This window comes from Vulpes vulpes, chromosome 5 (assembly GCF_048418805.1).
Source record: "Vulpes vulpes isolate BD-2025 chromosome 5, VulVul3, whole genome shotgun sequence".
NCBI classification, from domain to species: Eukaryota; Metazoa; Chordata; class Mammalia; order Carnivora; family Canidae; genus Vulpes; species Vulpes vulpes.
The window spans coordinates 45322300-45341765 of NC_132784.1; the positions used below are offsets into that span (position 1 = coordinate 45322300).

The following is a 19466-nucleotide window of genomic DNA, read 5'->3' on the forward strand; positions in this document are numbered from 1 at the left end:
AGTACTTGCATACACTCCTGGTAGAAATAGATATTGTCATGCCATTTAGAAAGTGATCTGAAAATATCTACCCAAATTTAAAAATACTGCCATTGACCAAGCCATCTCATGCCCACATGAACAAAGGGATGTTCAGTACTGTATTGTTTATACTAGAATCATTTACTAAGTCATGCTACACACATTCAAGGAGTAATATGCAGTCACGAAAAAGACAGAATGTGGGGCACCTGGGTGGCTCAGTCAGTTGAGCAAAATCTGACTCTTGATTTCAACTCAGGTCATGATCTCAGGGTTTTGAGAGATCCAGCCCCGCATTGGGCTCCCCACTGAGAGTGGCATCTACTTAAGATTTTCTCTCCCTCCTCCTCTACTCCTCTCTCTCTCTAATGAATAAAAAAAAAAAAAGAGAGAGAAAGAATGGAGAATTTCAACACTGTATCCTTGTTAAGTGAGAAAAAAAGCAAGATGCAGAGAGGACATATGATATGATCTGATTTTTATAAAGCAATGACAAGAATCACAACATGTATGTGTGAATATCTAACGTCTGATATAATGACATGAGTGTGAAGTAAAGCGTGGAAGGGTATGTGCAAGTTTGATAACACTGGCAACACAGGGGAGAGGGATTAGGGGTGGAGGGAAGAAAGGAAGTGGGAGGGAAGTAATAAGTGAAAATGAAAGATGTCAACCATAAAAACCACATGGATGCTATGATCTCATTTATAGGAAATCATGTGTGTGTGTACTCAGGCACACAGAGGTGAACTGATGATGATGGGATGGTCTGCAAAATATCAGCGTGTTTTACTGCAGGGGGTTCAGATGTTTTGAAAAATAAGTCTTACTTTATTCCTTATATGTATTTTCAAAAATATTTACAGAACCAGAAAAAATACCATTGAAGGGGACATATGAAAAAGTCCCATGCAAGACAGTATGGGTCATCAGAGCAAAAGCAGGCAGAGAAGGAAGGTTGTAACATCAAGCTGGGACCACACTAGGAAGCTTCTCAGTGCCAGGCAAAGACAGGAGAACAGCTTGTAGGATGTGTACCAACATATTAACAATAGGCTGGGGGTTTTTTTGGTAGTGGTGGATTATGAGTGATTTTTCCCCCTTCTTTTTGTTTTTCTCTATTTTCCCACTTTTCTGCAAAAAACCTTGGATCTTGCTTTTATAAGCATAACAATACATTATTTAAAAAGAATTATGCCATGAAGGTTTTTAAAGTGAGATGGGGTAGTCATCCAAGTGAGGTTTTAGGATATTAGCTGCAGCCCCAAGAGGCAAAGATTAAAACCCATTTATGAAGCAGGCGTGCCAGTTGTGGGTTCTTAATGGCCCCAAATAAAGAGGAAATGGTGGAAATAGTGGGCCTCGGATGTTTTCTAAATTAAGGGATGAATAAGTGAAACACTGCTGATGAAGAACAGCTAAGTTTCAGTGGCACTTTGTAAAGTTTTATATGAATGCCTACAGCAACACAGGCAAATGTCAAAGTCAGGTGATTTGATAAAAAAAAAAATTACAGAGAACTGTCATTGTTTCTAAGACTGGCCCATTCTTAATACTAAGTCTCTGAATGCAGTCACTTCTTGGAACCCATATCAAGAGAAGGCATGATACCCAGGGGAAACAACAAAATAAGTCTATGGTGATGAAGATGAAGAGAAATTATGTGAGAAGAAGATGTGAAAAGCTTTTCTCCATATAAAAATGAAACACACTAGTGACAAGCATTGCCTCAAACAGACACTGGGATTTTGTAGATCAACTAAAATTTTCCCAGGTGACTTTTGGGTTGTATTAATTTCATACAGTAGCCAACATAACAAGTTCGGAACCAGTATTAGCAGGAGTTAACTTGAAAGATTTTATTCTACTGTGGTTTGCCTTTTCCTAAAAGTTGGCACATTCTGGGAACTCCCCTTCAGTAGAAGCATTCAGGAGGAGGATGGGTGGCGCCCTGCTGAAGAAGGCTTCCAAAGAACTTCCTGCTTCAAGACTGTCTGATTCAAGATGCGACATTACGCCAACTGCCAAATTTTACACCTTCTCTCTCTCAGATGCTCTAATTAAGGCAATTTACTAAATAAACTGTGTTTCTGTTTTCTGGCATTCCTGAAGCAGATGTGATAGAACTGAAAGCAAACAACTTAAGCAACACACTCCACGCATTACCATCTAAAAACAATGTAATCATGAAACTAAAATGTTTATGCAATAATCAAAGACGGAGACAAAGAAACCAAAAGTCATTTTTGTAAGACAAAGTCCTGGCCAGCACTTCCAACAAGAGGATTTATTGAGTTATCCTGAAATGGCTCACCAGGAAAAGTCAATGTGACTTGATTTCTTGGTTTCCTGCTATTAGTCCAAGCAGTGAGAAAGAATTTAGGAGGAACAGGGCTGGTTATCACAGAGAACAGGGTTCTCCAGACAGAATTTCAAGATAGGCTCATGAGAAACTAAGCAACATCGACCTCCAGACAACATCCACACAGCTCACCCAATGACACTTCTCCATGTGTGGACACTCCCTCCAATGTCAAACAGCAGCATCCTTCTTTCTCCCCATATGGCTGATGTATTAGCGTTTGCCTTCTTGCCTCCCTCTGTCTCCTTAGATCCTCTTTATCATTCCAATTCTCTCTCTTCCTCCAGGTTTGGCTTGAAGCTCACCTCTCCTCTGTCTGATCCCAGCAAATTCTGGTCTTTTAATTTTTTCTGAACTCTCTTCTGGTCTGTACACCCAATTAACATGAAACAATTAGCAAGTGCATTGACAGGAACAGCCCCAATGAATGATTACTGCTGGATCTCCTAACATCCTAAATGTCTTTCTTTCTATGGTACAATGTGGAGATAGGAGAAGTTCTCTCCTTCCTTCCCTTCTTCTTTTAATTTAGTGTTTATTAAACACCTACTTTAAGCAAAGCACTGTTGAAGGTGTTTTCATGCATGATTTCACTTACTTTCCTCACAAACCTCTGTAGAAATGTCTACCAGTCCAACTCTGCTCTTCTCTCGCTTTCTTTTCATGGCATCATAACCTACTCAGTCCCCTGGTGTTGTGTTTGGTTCTTCCTTCCTCCTCAGCCTGACATCCAACCAACTGCCAGTTCTGTATCTTGTATCTGGCTCCTTCTTTTTATCCTCCTGTCTTTACAGCTCTTCTAGACACAAGAGCCTCTTCAAACTGGTCTCCCTGCAACCAGGTTATCATTCTACACAAGGGTTGGTTGGCATCCCTGCACACATACAAAACTCCATGATTCTCGTTGTCTACATAATATAACCTGAGTTCCCAAGTTTGACATTAAGGGACTGCTGCCTTTCACACCTTTCATATCCCACCACCTATTAAAGTTTATCTTCTAAACACATAGAGTTTTTTTCAGATTCCCCAAACACACCAAGCAACTATACTCTTACCAGTTTTTGTTCATGCTGTTCCCACTGTATGAAATGGCCTTCTCCCATCTCTGTCCTAGAATAAAATCCTCCTTCTCAAACCTAGCTCAAATGCCACTTAACTCCCCCATGTCAAATTTAATTGTTCTTTTCTCCTGAACTTTCTTAGATTTAGTTGTTTATGCTCTGAAGCTGCCTCTAGATCATAAAATACTGGAAGGTAGAGATACTATCTGTTTTTCTTTGCATTCCAACACCATGCCCCAACTACACCAGCACTCCCTAAGCATAAGCAGAAATGAAGTTACTAGCACTGGTAAGTGTGTTTACTAGCTACCACTGTCTTCCAACTGTTTCTCAGAATTTCAGGCTAACAAACATTTATTAGGTACCTGCTACATACAGAGCACTATGGCAGGAGCTGTAGAAGCAAGCCAGCTAGTGAGCCCTGGTGCTTTTAGAATGCATCTTTTTGAAGACCTACTTACCTCACTATTCTAAACCACCAAATATACCATTATTTGAAGACATAGCCACTCTTGTGGATCAGTAACCATTCACAGCACTTCCCTCCTTCACCAGATATAGTAGAGGTAAGATCCCTATGCTTCAAAAAGCACTCAAGAAAAGAAGGCTCATGACTCTAGAAATCAGAGGTGTTCTTTCCTCTCAGGACAGAGAGTGGGTTGATACAGAAAATAAAGGCAATCGGCTCTTAGCAGTACTGAGTCTCAAACCCCATATTATAATGAGCACTTAAAACCATGAAAGTAGCTAAGAAACCATGAATGTCTGGGAAAACTAAAAAATCTATTACCTATGAAGTTGTGCTAATAGATTAAAACTTTTGTAAGGGATAATTTTTGGTTTGAAGATTGGTATTTTGATAGCAGCTGTGCAAATTTTCCTGAAGAGGCCAAGGTAATCTATGACATAAGGTGACCATATGTCCCAGCTTGTCAGGGAGTGTCCTGCTTTACACCTGTTGTCCCTGAAAAATTAATAGTGCCCCCTTTACTCTCATAACTGTCCCAGTTTGAATGATAAATTACATGACCACTCTATTATGAGTGTACTGTAGGACTTCAGTGGCTTGTCCATACAGGAGAATACAGTTTGCTACAATATAGGGAGTGATACTGACAAAGAGACAAAATCCAGGTTTCGTGACACCAAGTCCAAGCTCTATCTCAGAGAAACATATTTCCTCTAAGTTCCCATAAGTTAATTAAGTGAATTAATTAATTCATCAATTAATCAAGAAAACCACTTTGGAAAATGGTAATGATGCATAAGAATGATTTCTACAAACTAGCCACTACAATTTAGTTGGGGAAAGTACATACATATTCAATAATTAAAAGGGTCAGAAATATTCATAATATGGTACCAATTGTGAAGTTCAAATGACAATTTTAAAAGGGGTCAAAGAAGAGAAAAACCCTCCCTGGCTTCAAGACTTCGGGGGAGGCTTCTGGAAGATGATGAAAACCTGAACTGGGCCCCAAAGGAAAGAGAAAGAAAAAAGGAAACAAAAGGTATCTTTCCCTGAAAAAATAAAGGTAGAAAGCAAACAAAATTGGGACAGGAATAAATGACTTAAGTGATCCTACAAGCATTATTACTTTCCATTGCAGAAGATAAAAACAAGACAAGAGAAACACGATGGTCTACACGGCTTTCCCAAAATCAAAATCTTGCAGTGATTTAAGTCACAATCATCAGATTGAGGTGTCTTGCAATCAGACAAGTGCTAGCTGCTAGATGACAGTGTTCTTCCCTGTGATGTGGTGAGCAAAAAAGTGGCCACCCTTTGAGTTCTATCCCCAGCCTTTTCACTAACTGGCCAAGTGTCTGTGGGCAAGTGGTTTCATCAGTTTTGAGCCTTAGTTTCCTTAAATAAAATGCTAGGGTTGGATGAAGTAGTCTCTAAGAACCTTTCAACCTCTGGCAATCCATAGCCCTCTACATTCAACTCTCGCTTTCATTTAGTATGTTCTAGGTTTAGCTCAATAGTGGATGTGAGTGTTAATTTCTAGCAAAATGGCAAACATTGGGTTGATCCTGTGGGTCTCTTCTCACTACAAAGATGTGATTCTCAAGAAAACATCACAGAGCTGAGCTAGGAAAAAAAGGAAGAAAGGGAAAGAAGCACAGGAGATAGGAATGAAGATAAAAATTGAAACCAGAGGGGCACTTGGGTGACTCAGTTGGCTGGTCGTCCAACTCTTGATTTTGGCTCAGGTCATGATCTCAGGGTCATGGGATCCAGTCCTGCACTGGGCTCTGTGCTCAGAATCACTCTCTGCTCCTCTCAAATAGATAGATAGATGATAGATAGATAGATAGATAGATAGATAGATAGATAGATTCTTTAAAAAAAAACAAAAATTGAAACCAGAGCTTTCACAAAAAGTTGACTCCATGGTGCCCAGAGTTTCAGATTTACACAAATGCCCCTAGAGATTTGGGGGGGGGGGGGGTAGTGATTATATTCTAATGTCCATAAATAGGCATGGCCGTGATCCCGTATGAGGCAGGGGGGCCAGAATTGAGCCCCCTTCATAAATCTCAAAGCCTTAAAAAATCACCTTATCCATGAAAAAGAAACTAAAAGCAATCTTTCCATTAGGCCAAAGATGAAGGGCAGGAAATTGCCTTATATCCAGAGCTCAAGATACCTTTGTGAAATCAAAACCCTAAACTTGAACCATATTCAGCTCTAGGATTAGAATTTACATTATCTATACATCTAGGTGACAAAAACACGAACATAAACCAAGGACCACTGAAATCCCTGAGATCTCCAGAAAAAAACAAGTATGTGGTTACCATATAGGGACAATGTCACAACTTAGGAATCACAAGATTCCCATAGAAAAGAAATCTGTGTGAGCTGAACTTGCCAAACTACACATACACAGACACAGACACACACACACACACACACACACACACACACACATACAGGGAAATAAACTACCATGAGGCACAGTCATAAAGGGAAATTTGAAAAAAAAAACTAAAATCTTGAGAACTGGAAAAATACTAGAATCTGAAATGACTACAAAATAAGGTTGCTTAAAATCATTAAAGTGGCATAAGAAAGACTAAAAACCATAATTAAATAATAAGAGTAAATGAAAAAAGAAAATAGGCAGATTTGAAAAAATAAAATAGGACTCTTAAAAATAACTCAGTGGAAAAGTTAGACAATAGAATAAAACAAATATATGGGGGATCCCTGGGTGGCTCAGTGGTTTAGCGCCTGCCTTTGGCCCAGGGCATGATCCTGGACTCCTGGGACTGAGTCCCGCATCGGGCTCCCTGCATGGAGCCTGCTTCTCCCTCTGCCTGTGTCTCTGCCTCTCTGTGTGTGTGTGTCTCTTGTGAATAAATAAATAAAATCTTAAAAAAAAAGAATAATAGAAATATAAAACTACTGAACTGGAAGAATAGATTTGAGGAAATCAACTAAAATGTAACACAGGACTTCCAAGTAAAATGGAGAATTGAACACACATGTCTAATGTGGTCTCATGTTGAATCCACACTAAAACTAGGGAAAACAACCATTTAAAAGACATAAACCCACAAGGATAAAGAGAACAGGTGAAGAGATAATAGTAACAAGACTTAAGATGGAAAACAGATGGACAAACAGCAACAAAACCAGCAGATCAAAGGAAGCTGAATTCTAAACTAGTAATAGAGAATGTTAGGAGCCAACCAGCAGATGCTCCAAAGGTCCAGGAACAGATAGCGCTAGTTATATCTAGAACTGGGGAGGGAGAAGAGGAGAGAGGCGACTAAAATGAGGAGAATAGAGTGAAAGATTTTTAAGAATCAATAAATCCTTTCCTCAATCCATCCTGCTGGGCAGGAGCCTCTATCCCAATGGGTAAAACTGGAGGTTTGGTCTCTAGAGAGAAGAGTCTTAGATAGGGAGATGCCATTCAACAAACAAAATAGAAAGTTGTATTCTGGGACACCTGGATGGCTCAGTGGTTGAGCGTCTGCCTTTGGCTCAGGGTGTGATCCTGGGCTCCAGGATCGGGTCCCACATTGGGCTGCTTGCGGGGAGCCTGCTTCTCCCTTTGCCTGTGTCTCTGCCTATCTCTCCCTCTTTCTGCCTCTCTCATGAATAAATAAATAAATTAATTAATTAATTAAAAAGAAAGCTGTATCCTGAATGCTGACTCCTCCAGTCTTATTCCTCCCTGCAGCTCTCAGCTCTCACAGGTAGATCTTTACCCTCCATATAAGGGTTTGGAAGCATGTTCCCTGGAAAGTCTGATCATCCCTGATATTCCCCATCTTTAGGGGTTGACTTTAGGAGTTCCCCAACACATGGCATAAACATATTATTCCACACTGATGCTCAAAGTTAGCCAGCCCCTCATATATCCTCAGAGCTTCTAATAAGCTTATTAGTTCTTCATTCCTGAATAAAGGCAGACAGCCAAGGATTACTGGACATGCAAGGAGAGCCTCTACATGAAAAACAGAATTCAAAACAGACAAAAAGGAAAAAGTAATGGGGAGGAAACAGAAATCATGAAGGGGGAAGAAAATTTCAAAAGAGAATACATTTTTTTTCTCAAAAAGCTAAGAGAATGCCACACGATGAAAACAGAACACTTAAAAAAAAACTCGACTATTTATAGATGAAAAGAGAAAATTAAGACAGTAACAAAAAAGAAAACCCAATAGATAGGTTGGAAATTGAAGTTTAAGAAACTGCTCCCCACAAAAGCAAAAAGATGATGAGATAGAAAACAGGAGAGAAAACGTGAGACAATCAGAGGACAGCTCTAGCAAGTACAACACCCAAATAATAGGAGTTCTGGAAAGAAAGACTAGAGCTAATAGAGAAAAGCAAATACTAGCAGATTGAAAGAACACACTGAGTGCTCAGTACAATAAATCAAAACGGACTCATGAAGAGGAAAATTATTGTGAAATTTAGAATCCTGGGGAAAAGAAGATTCTACAAGTTATAGAAAAAAAGAAAAAAAATCAGGTACAAGGCATCAAAAATGAGAATCAGAGTCTAGCCTTCTAACCACAACACTGGGAGTTAGCATACATAAAGAGCAATGTCTTCAAACTTCAGACGAAAACTTATCTTTGACTTAGATTTCCTTGTGCAAGACAGGTAAGACATCAAGTAAGAAGAGAGACTAAAGACCTTTAGAGTCACTTAAAATTTGGATGTATCTCTTCTGGGTCTATTTTTGATGGGCTATGCAGGCTGGAAACCACAAAAATGAGTGAGTGAAAAAAAGAGAATTTTATGCAATCCCACATAAGACTAAGATAGAAGGATCATGTGGTGAAGGGAGCAGATGGCTGGGCCCCAGGCAGAGAGACCAGTCCATCCAGACTAGGCCAGGTGGATCAAGAGAAAGACATACTGAAAGCCAATGCACTGTACTAGGTTTTAATTCTGATAACCTGCTGGAGGATGTGCTCCCTCCAGCAATGGGGTAAATCAGGAAAGGAGATCCAACTCAGAAGAAAGGCAATGGAAAGTTCTAGAATAACAAGAGGTATCCCAGCATGACAGGGGTACAGCAGGCCTAGAGAAAAGTTCAGATAAAAGGAAAATGGAAGTCTGCAGAAATGATGCCACCAAGAAAATAAATGCAATCAACAGATTACTGATGTGATCAGCCTTGTGGCGAAAGGTACTTGTGAGGTTACACAAGATATAGGGGAAATCGGCAATAGGTATGCAGAACACTAAGGAAATGAAAAAACAAGACAGATATTAACTTCATGAAAATAAAAAGTTCCACTGATAATACTATTAACATAGGCAAATTAATGAAAACACTAACAACTGATTTAATAAAAAACTGCAATATAATTACACTGGGAGGAAGCGGAGCATAAGCAGTGGATACAGTTATGTAAGAGAGCTAGGTTTATTTACTAGAATAAAGTTATGGCATCATGAAGAAGATTAATAAAAATTTTAAAAAGTATATATATTACTTAGGCAGGTGGCAATATTTACATATGCACCAGAAGAAAAAGCTAAAATATACAAAGTGATGTTCTCTAGGAGGGGGACTGGGTGAAGCAGGGTATGCTCAAATTTGTTCCCACAGAAATTAAGGAAAGAGCACATAAGTAAATATGTACAAGGACGTTTTTGTCTACAGTGTTAGTGGAGAAATAAAACTAAAAATAAATTAAGTGTTCACCAGTAGTGAAACAGCTAAATAAATCATAGAATAGCACAGCATAGAATTTACTCAGCTATTTTTAAAAAACTGTTAAATTTGTATCTACTTATCTGGAAGGATATCCTGAATATATACTAAAAGAGAAAGGTTTTGAAGTCATGCATATGGTATGACTGGATTTTTTGCAAACAAAACCAAAACACTGTTATTTAATTTATATGGATATATAAGTGCTGTGTGTTTATATGAGCTTCAAGAAATGTCCCAAAGGATGCACGCCATTAGTTAATGTTGCTTACCTCAGAAGGACAGGAATGGAAAGAGTAGGGGGTGACTAAGAAAAAAAATAAACCACAGGAAAATAGAGATGTGTATGAGACATGAGATTATCAAGGTCTAACACACATGTAACAGTGGGCTAAGGAAGCTGTAACAAAGACAACTGGGGAGAGACAATATTCAGAGATTACGATTGAGAATTTTGCAGAATTGATGAATATTGGGAATCCTTAGATTTAAGAAGCATACTGAATCCCAGACAGGATTGTGGTGAAACTAGATCATCGATGACAAGAATAAAAAGAAAAAAAATCTGTAAAGCAATTAGAAAGAAAAAAAAATAGACATCTCTAAACAAATAATAGATTAGTGCCAACTCCAACACATCAATGATAGGTGCTGGCAGGCAATGAGGTAATAATTTCAAATGCTAAGGAAAAATATCTGCATGGAATTCTATTTCTAGAAAATTACAATTCAAGACCAAGGGTAAATTAAAGATATTTTTAGATAGACTGAGAGAGATAGCTTGGTATTCCTCAAATCCTTGATGAAATAACTACCCAAAGATGTCCTTCAGTAAGAAGTATTTGAACTGAGGAAGGATGAACAGAACTCAAGAAGCAACATCAGTTACATTTACTGAGGGCTTTACTCTGTCCTTTACTGCATACCAGGCACCTTTCTAAATGATTTACAGTGAAATTGGGATCCAAAGTTAGGCAGTTTGCTTCTAGATCTCATACTCTTAACTACAGTGTAAATAAACGGCATATATTTTGCTAAATTTTGAAAAGTAGATTTGTAAAAAAAAAATATTGGCTGGGTATAAAAAGACAGAAACAAAATGGTAGATGATAAAATATCCAAGGTATCATATCAGAACATGAGAGAGAAAAGCGTTGTTAACATGTTCTAAGGAGTCTGTTATTATATTGTTTTGGAAGCAGAGATACAGACAGACTTTAATTTTGGACTTGTTAACTCAAATACAATTTTTAAGGTTTAGGGGTGACAGCTAAGATAAAAGAACAAAACACATACATACATTACAAACCAAGAAGACAACAGCAATCTTTTTTAATGGTATAACCATATTTATTGTGCCTGGGATACAAGGTGAGGGAGAAACCAACAGGAGGAAGGTGGGGAAAGTCCGGAGCTCCAGTTAGAGGCAGGAATGTATATCTGCCAGGCTCATCGCATAAGGAGAGGGAGGGCTCTGAGTACATCATTCCCTTTGTTTCTCCCCTGGGCTTCTTGAGCTTCTTGGACATTGGTGGATCTCCATGACCACCAGCCAAAGTCCTCTGCTTCATCCAGCTCTCACACCAGCCCTGGATAACTGCACCCATGGGATTGCTTGGCTACATTGCCCCATTCAGAGGAATCCTTGGAGACTGGAGTGTTGGGAGGCTTCCAGCTCGGTATAAAGGGTGGTCGTCAGCTCACAGACCTCCTGCTGGACAGCCACTCCAAAACTGACCCTATCCTCAATCCAAGGTATTTGCACCTGCAGCCAGGTGAGGATCAGGCTGACTGCTCAGTGACATCCTCAGTCCCGGGGGTTAGGTACTGCAAGAGAATCATGATCTTCTTGCCATTCACTGGGCTACTGAGAAAACCTTGGCCTTCAGTTGACCCTTTCATTTTTAATCCATTTCTTCCTTCTCTTGCAGTTTCTTCTGCTCTTCCTTGTCTTTCCCCTTCACAGGATCAGGCACCAGAGCATTTATAGGGGCCTTCAGACTGTTCAGGTGAGCTTCACTGAGAGCTGGATCCTTTAAAAAATGCTGCCAGCTCAGAAGTCTTCTTGGGGAAATTGCTCCTGAGTAGGTCCTCTGTCTTCATGGAATATATCCACCTGGGCTTGGGATTCAGGCTGGACTGTGTGGTGGCCATGGCCAGGGGGCCTGGCACTGCACAAGGGGCCAGGAGTGGACACAGGGAAAGGAAAGTAAAACCAACAGGAAAACCCAAGTCATCTAATAGAAGACAGGACAGGAAGAAAAAATAAGTAAAGAATAATCATGGCACATAGAAAACATTTGGGTTCCTACTCATATAAGAAATATATGACTTATCAAAATAAATCTATCCATTAAAAGGCAGAAATCTTCAGACTGAATTCTGTAAAACTCCTTTTACGAGAGAGAAGCCCAAAACATGTCACAGTGGGGATACACATAAAACAATGCATTCAAATAGTAAGTGTCCCTACAAATAATAAATATTCAATAAATACTTCTTTTAATTGAATAAATGAATCCAATCAAATAGATTTCAGAGCCAAGAGCATTTGGGGGAGTGGTAGCAATGAGGGTCATTGCTTAATGGTCAAAGGATACATTCACCAGGAATCCTGCTGTATACCTACCAGTACAGTGTCAAGTGTATATAAAGCAAAAACTGAGTTAATTATATGAATGTAACAATTCAAAATTATAGTGAGAGATTTTAGCACACAACTCATGAAATCAACAGATGAAGCCCAAAAAGTAGAAAAAAATACACAAGATTATAAAATGTATATTACAAACTTCATCTAATGGATATGTAAAGAGAACCCTCCACTCAATAAAGAATACACATGAAATGTTTACAAAATTTGACCAGGTTCTGGGCCACAGAGCAAGTCCCAACAAATTTCAAAGAACTGCTAACATTCAGACCACAATCATCAACCAGAATACAATAAAAGTTGAAATCAATAACAAAACCACAGCCACCAAGCCCCAGTACATTTGAAATTTCAAAAACACACTACTAAGTTATTAATATGAAATAGAAATGAAAGTAACAAAACATTTAGAACTGAACAATAGTCGAAACCCTAGATTTCAGTAGAAGGAATGTTTAGCATTAAATGTAATACCAAAAAACAAGGAAAACTTAAAATTATGAGGATAAGCAGCAATAAAATAAAGAAAATGGTAGATACACAAGATACAAGATAGGCAGATACACAAGAATGAATTAGAAAAACAAAAGAAGGCAGAAATAAACACTATTAGGCATAAAAACCCCCATAACTATAAATGTAGTATTTTTTAAGTATGAGATTTCTGCTCTCTGCTTTGAAGCAATAAACCTAAAAACAGATGAATAAAAAAATCTCCTAGAAAAATATGTTACCAAAACTGACACACAAAAAATGAGAAATAGCAAAAGCTCCTGAATATATTTTTATAAGTTCAGTCTAGAGTTGGATTTTAGAAACAGACTGACAGTACGAAAAAGGAAAGCAAAAAGTCAATCTCAGTTCAAAATACCAATGTAAAAACCCTAAATAAAACATCAGCAAACATATCCAGCAGTGTAGTGTGTATATAAATATATACTATTTCTTTAAAAATATATTTTTAATCTGATATATAGATGTATCACACATATCATATTTATCACATGATTAATATGTGATGTGCATGTGTGTGTGTATTTCTGATGATCTAGTAGAGTTTATCCCAGAAGCTCAAGGAAGATTTAACTTTAGCTAATATTATTCATCACAGTTACAGATCAAGAAGGAAAAACTATATAATCGTGTCAATAGTGGGAGGAAAAGTATTTAATGAAATTTAGCATCCATTCACAATTTTAAGATGCAATGAAATACCTAACCAACCAAGAACAGAAGGAAGTTTTATTTTTAAAAATTTTTAGAAGATTTTATTTATTTATTTATTTGAGAGAGAAAGAGAGAGAGCTCAAGCAGGGGGGTGAGGCAGAGAGAGAAGCAGACTTCCTACTAAGCTATGAGCTTGACAGGGGCCTCGATCCCAGGACACGGAGATCATGACCTGAGCTGAAGGCAGACATTTAACCATCTGAGCCATCCAAGCCCCCAAAAGGAAATTTTAACTAAGAAGTAGTTGTTATGAAGAACCTACAATAAACTTTAGGAATACATTTCCTTTAAAGTCAGACACTAGACAAATATGCTTTCTCTAGCACCCTCCATTCATCATTGTGTGAGATACAGTGCTGATGCAATAAAGCAAGAACAAGGAATAAGAGAAATAAGGATTAGAAATGGAGAAACAAAAGAAGCATTATTTGCAGATGATAAGACTATCTACATAGAGAATCCAAAAGAAACTGCAATTATAAGTAATAAGACAGTTTGGCAAGAACTCTGGAGACAAGATTAATATACAAACACTCATGACATCCTTATCAGCAACAATCAATTAGAATATGTAGTTTTTTTTTTAAATCTTTATTTATTTATGATAGTCACAGAGAGAGAGAGAGAGGCAGAGACATAGGCAGAGGGAGAAGCAGGCTCCATGCACCGGGAGCCCGATGTGGGATTCGATCCCGGGTCTCCAGGATCGCGCCCTGGGCCAAAGGCAGGCGCCAAACCGCTGCGCCACCCAGGGATCCCAGAATATGTAGTTTTAAAAAGATTCCATTAGCAATAGCAATAAACTATGATAAACCTAGAAATAAATCTAAAGCAAATTATTAAACTTCACTGAAAGTCGTAAGACCTAAATAAACAGATATATATCATGTTCAGAGAGTTGAAGATTCAACATCAATATCAATTCCTTTTAAATTAATATATAAATTAAATGTAATTCATATTAAAATCTCAGAAAGCATTTTTGTGGACATTTTTAGCCAGTTTAAAAGTTCACATAGAAGAATTAAGGTAAAAAACAGCCAAGACAGTATTGAAAAGATATAAGGTGGGCTCTTGTTCTACTAGATATTAAGACATTAATTAAAGCTTTGTAATTCAGACACATTAGGATTGGAGCAGATACAGATCATTAAATCAACGCAACAGAGAGAGCCCCTCCATGTATCAGAGCTTAGGATGAGACAGAGGTAGCATAATAAAACTGTGGGAAAGGACTGAACTCTTTAATAGATGGTTTGGGACAACTGGTTATTCATATGGGAAAAAAATAGATCTCAAACTCACACTATATCCACAAATGAGTTCCAAGAGAATTATAGTTAACTTCAAAATATTTAGAAAAAATACAGTCACTATTTTTATAATCTCAGGCTAGGGAATGATAAACAATAGCAAATAAACAAACAAACAAGAGACAGGAAAAAGTGGTGATAAATTGGAGTTTAAAACTCTTGTGAAAAAAGATCCCCAAAAGACAAAGCTTAAAGGCAAGAAACAGACTGAGAGAAGACTTAAAAAAAAATCTAGTCAGGACTACATCAAAATAAAAGGCCTCTGCACAGCAGAGAAAACAATCAACAAAACTAAAAGGTAACCTACAAAATGGGAGAGGATATTCTCAAATCACATATCCAATATGGGTTAGTATCCAAAATATATAAAGAACTTATACAACTCAATATCAAAAATACAATCAGATTTAAAAATGAGCAGAAGACATGAACAGACATTTCTCCAAGGAAGACATACAGATGGCCAATAGACACATGAAAAAAATGTTCAACATCACTCACCGTGAGGGAATTGCAAATCAAAACCACAATGAGCTATCCCCTCACACCTATCAGAATGGCTAAAATCAAAAACACAAAAAACAAATGTTGACAAGGATGTGGAGAAAAAGGAACCCTTGTGTGCTGTTGGTAGGAATGTGAACTGGTGCAGCCACTGTGGAAAATAGTATGAGGTTCTTCAAAAAATTAAAAAGAGAATTACTATATGATCTAGAAATTCCACTACTAGGTATTTACCCAAAGAATATGAAAACACCAATTTGAGAAGATATATGCACCCTTATGCTTAGTGCAGCATTATTTACAATAACCAAATTATGGAAGTGGTCCAAGTGTCCATCGATAGATGAATGCATAAAGACGGGACAATGTACGTATATAAACATATACATGTAAATACATATTCCACACAATGGAATACTACTCAGCCATAAGTAGAGAAAGATATCTCGCCATTTGCAACAACATGGATGGATCTAGAGAGTATAATGCTACATGAAATAAGTCAGTCAGAGGAAGACAAATACCATGTGGTTTCACTCATATGTGGAATTTAAGAACAAAACAAATGAACAAAGAAAAAAAGAAACAAACCAAAAAAGAGACTTTTAACTATAGAGAACAAACTGATGCTTACCAGAGAAGAGGTGGGTGGAGGAGATGGGTGAAACGGGTGAAGGTGAGTAAAGAGTACACTTAATCATGATGAGCACTGAGTAATATACAAAATTGTTGAATCACTATAATATACACCTGAAACTAACATAACACTATATGTTAACTGTATTGGAATTTTTTTTAAATCCAGGATTTTTTTAATCTTTAAGAAAAAAGAAAACAACCCACTGCAAAAAAATTGATCGAAGTCGGGATCCCTGGGTGGCGCAGCGGTTTGGCGCCTGCCTTTGGCCCAGGGCGCGATCCTGGAGACCCGGGATCGAATCCCACATCGGGCTCCCGGTGCATGGAGCCTGCTTCTCCCTCTGGCTGTGTCTCTGCCTCTCTCTCTCTCTCTCTCTCTCTCTCTGTGTGTGTGACTATCATAAATAAATAAAAAAAAATTAATACTTTAAAAAAAATTTAAAAAAAATAAATAAAAAATTGATCGAAGTCTACCAACTGGCAGTATGTAGAATAAGAAACCCCCATTACCAACGTTCATGAGAAAGAAAAGCATAACTTCACCAGAAATCAGAGAAATATAAATCAATACCACAGTGAGATACCTTTACAACCAATCAGATAAGCAACATAAGCCTGATGATGCCAAGTTGGAAAAGATGTGGAGCAAGGAGAACCCTCCCACGTTGCTCGGAGTGCAATCAGGCAACATGTACCAAAGCTGATGACGTTTCTCCCCTCACACCCAGAAACTGCACATCTGCATCTTTGCCTTTGAGAAGGGATGAGATCAGAATGAGGTAGAGACTAAATCTAACACGTGCTGTAAAACCCCCTTTTTTTTTCTTTTAAAGATTTTATGTTGGGGGCACCTGGATGGCTCAGTCTGCCTTGGGCTCAGGTCATGATCTCAGGGTTCTGGGATCAAGCCCCGTGTTGGGCTCCCTACTTAGGGAGGAGCCTGCTTCTCTCTCCCTCCCTCCCTCTGCCCCCCCCCCCCCCCCCGCCACCCCGGCTTGCACTCTCTCTCAAATTAAATAAATAAATAAATAAATAAATAAATAAATAAATAAAATCTTAAGAGATTTTATTTTTAAGCAATCTCTACACCCAGTGTGAGGCTCCAACTCATAACCCTGAGATCAAGAGCCACATGCTCTACCAACCAGGCTAGCCAGGCACCCCTATAAAAAAATCTTTTTAAAATGTGGTGCGTGCGCACACACACACACACACACACCCAAGAGAAACTCTTCCACATGGTGCAAAGCACATGTGCATGTTGTAGCATTGTCTGTAATGTCACAGAGTCAGAAACAACTATAATATCCTTCAAAGGGCATTTTAAAAGTTAGAAACAACTTTAATGTCCTTCCTTTGATTGAATACTATACAGCATGAAACATGTGTAAGGTAGAGGTACATCTTTCTCAACAGGCTGATCTTATGCACATAATGCAGAACATAAACCTGATGATATCACTTAGATAATGTTTAAAAACATTTAAAAATACACATACTGTCTATGGAGACATATGTGTCAAAGATGCAATCCCTCATGGTAAAGTAATAAGTATCAAATTTAAATTGAAGCTGGGAAGGAAGAGGGGGAATGATGGGCCCAGGAAGGGCTTTATCTCTCTCTCCCCTTTTCACAGGTGGGTGGGAAAACCTGAAGCACGCATGGCATAAAGATATGACAAAATGACAGTACACATGCATTTGCTATCTCATTCTCCGTATTTCCTGTTTGCCTGAAATTGTTCATAATAAAAAAAAATACCGTGTTCTGCACATTTTAAAGATGCCAATAGCTATTACCACTAGGAGCTCTCTTAGGCAGCCAGGGCAAGTGTTACAATTATTGACAGATGATGAAGGTGAAGGAGGAGTGGGCAGGGGGGCACATAATTTACCATCAGAGGGTTGAGTACCCCCCTCCCACCCACCAACATCACACTGAGATGCTTGCTCCAATCATTCAGTACTTTATATAACACAGGGAACTAGACCATGGCGCAACAGAGGGTAGGGGAGGCTGGCAAAGGAGAAGACAACCTCTTCCCCTCTGGAACAGACTGCAGCCTGAGGAAGGGCAATGACATAACTTGATAAAAAGGGAAGAAGACAGGGTGCCCCGGTCATCTGACAGCTTTTCAATGAATCCTGTAATTCTTTCATGGAGAGGCTGACCATTCACTATGCACCTGCTAAGGAGGAGGAAGTGAGAAAAGTGACCTCGGCTCTGGTCACTTTGCCTTCACAGCCCAGCACCCTGTGCAAACAGGATGCTGCAGTGGGGACACCAGCCTTGAGATCCGGTCTGGGATTGGTCCCTTACAGGCTCTGCCTTTCAGCTCTTCTTATTTCAAACTGAGAAGGTGGACTGCCATCTCGAGGCCAGTGAAATTCTAGAATCTACTTCCCCTGTTTTTCAGGATTTGTTTTCCCTTTTCTCTTAAAATCTGAAAGAGAGCTTCTGCATTTAATATTTGCACATGGTTTTGAGGCTCAGTCCTGGACATGTCCCAGCCATGTTCCTTCCCCCTGGTGACATACAGCAAATACCCAGTAATAGTACTTGGTGTCTGGAAGTCAATAAACACTACTCCTCCGCCCTGCTCCCCCCACCGTCCCCACTCTTGGGAGTCTGGGAACTGTTAGGTATGGAGGTCACATGACTGTAGCTTTAACTAAGCAGCAAGGAATATGCCCTATTCCACCCCTGCAGTCATACACGCTGTGGGGAGGTGAGGACGAGGGGGAGGGGTGGGTTCCCGACCAAGAACTCAGCAGCACTACATGCACATTTTAGGCTAGAAATAAGAAAGAATTTCCTGGCTGTAGGAACTGCCAAATCGTAGGGTGGGTAACCAAGGGACGTTCCAGAATCTCCTCTAGAGATCTTTAGAAACCCAATACAACCTCACATATCAGAGACAATTTTTTGCAATCCTGCCTAGAGACAGAAGGACCTGGTGCCTGGTCAGCCCTTTTCCCAGGCATGGGGTCCAGCCTCTTGCCTTCCCCTACTCTTCTCATTATTATATACACCTCCTGTCTATCTTCTTCCCCTTACTGCCAGACCTCGGGCTTGTTTTCATGTGATCCCTTGCCTCCTCACACCTTTCCTTGTTGTTTTATGGAAAGCTGGTCAAAGGTCAGAGTTGCCCAATTACCCACACATAGTTCGGTGGTAGCATCAGATACCCAGGCAAAACAGAGCCATGATTCCAATTCCAGCCTCAACCCCAAAGCTGGATGGAAACGGAGAAAATTAGCTGTTGCTAACAATCCATTATAAATGAAAATAGGAGCCTCGTAATTGATTTTAAATAGATTTTTTTTAAAAGAATCGTTGGCCTTATTTCATGAAGAATACAGAGTTTCCAAAGCGTTCATTCCAGGGTTGGATTTTTTTTCCCCCTTTCTTCTGGCTTAAACCCCAAATGGCCAAGATCCGAGTCTGAATAAACAGTGTGGGTGGTGACCGTTCTGTGAGGCCCGGTA

The 19466-nt window shown here is 39.0% G+C and overlaps 1 protein-coding gene across 2 annotated transcripts in view; it reads right to left on the reverse strand.

Moving 5' to 3' along the window:
* BCL2 (BCL2 apoptosis regulator) overlaps window positions 1-19466 on the reverse strand; it is a 171290-nt gene that overhangs the window by 79062 nt on the left and 72762 nt on the right. Inside the window, exon 3 of one of the 2 annotated variants that reach the window (XM_072758050.1) lies at window positions 8012-11878. The exons of the other annotated variant lie outside the window; for it this stretch is intronic. Within the exon in view, the coding sequence (XP_072614151.1) occupies window positions 11771-11878 (108 nt within the window). The 3' untranslated portion in view covers window positions 8012-11770. Of the gene's footprint in view, window positions 1-8011; window positions 11879-19466 lie in introns of those variants that run through there. 2 annotated transcript variants of the gene reach the window in all.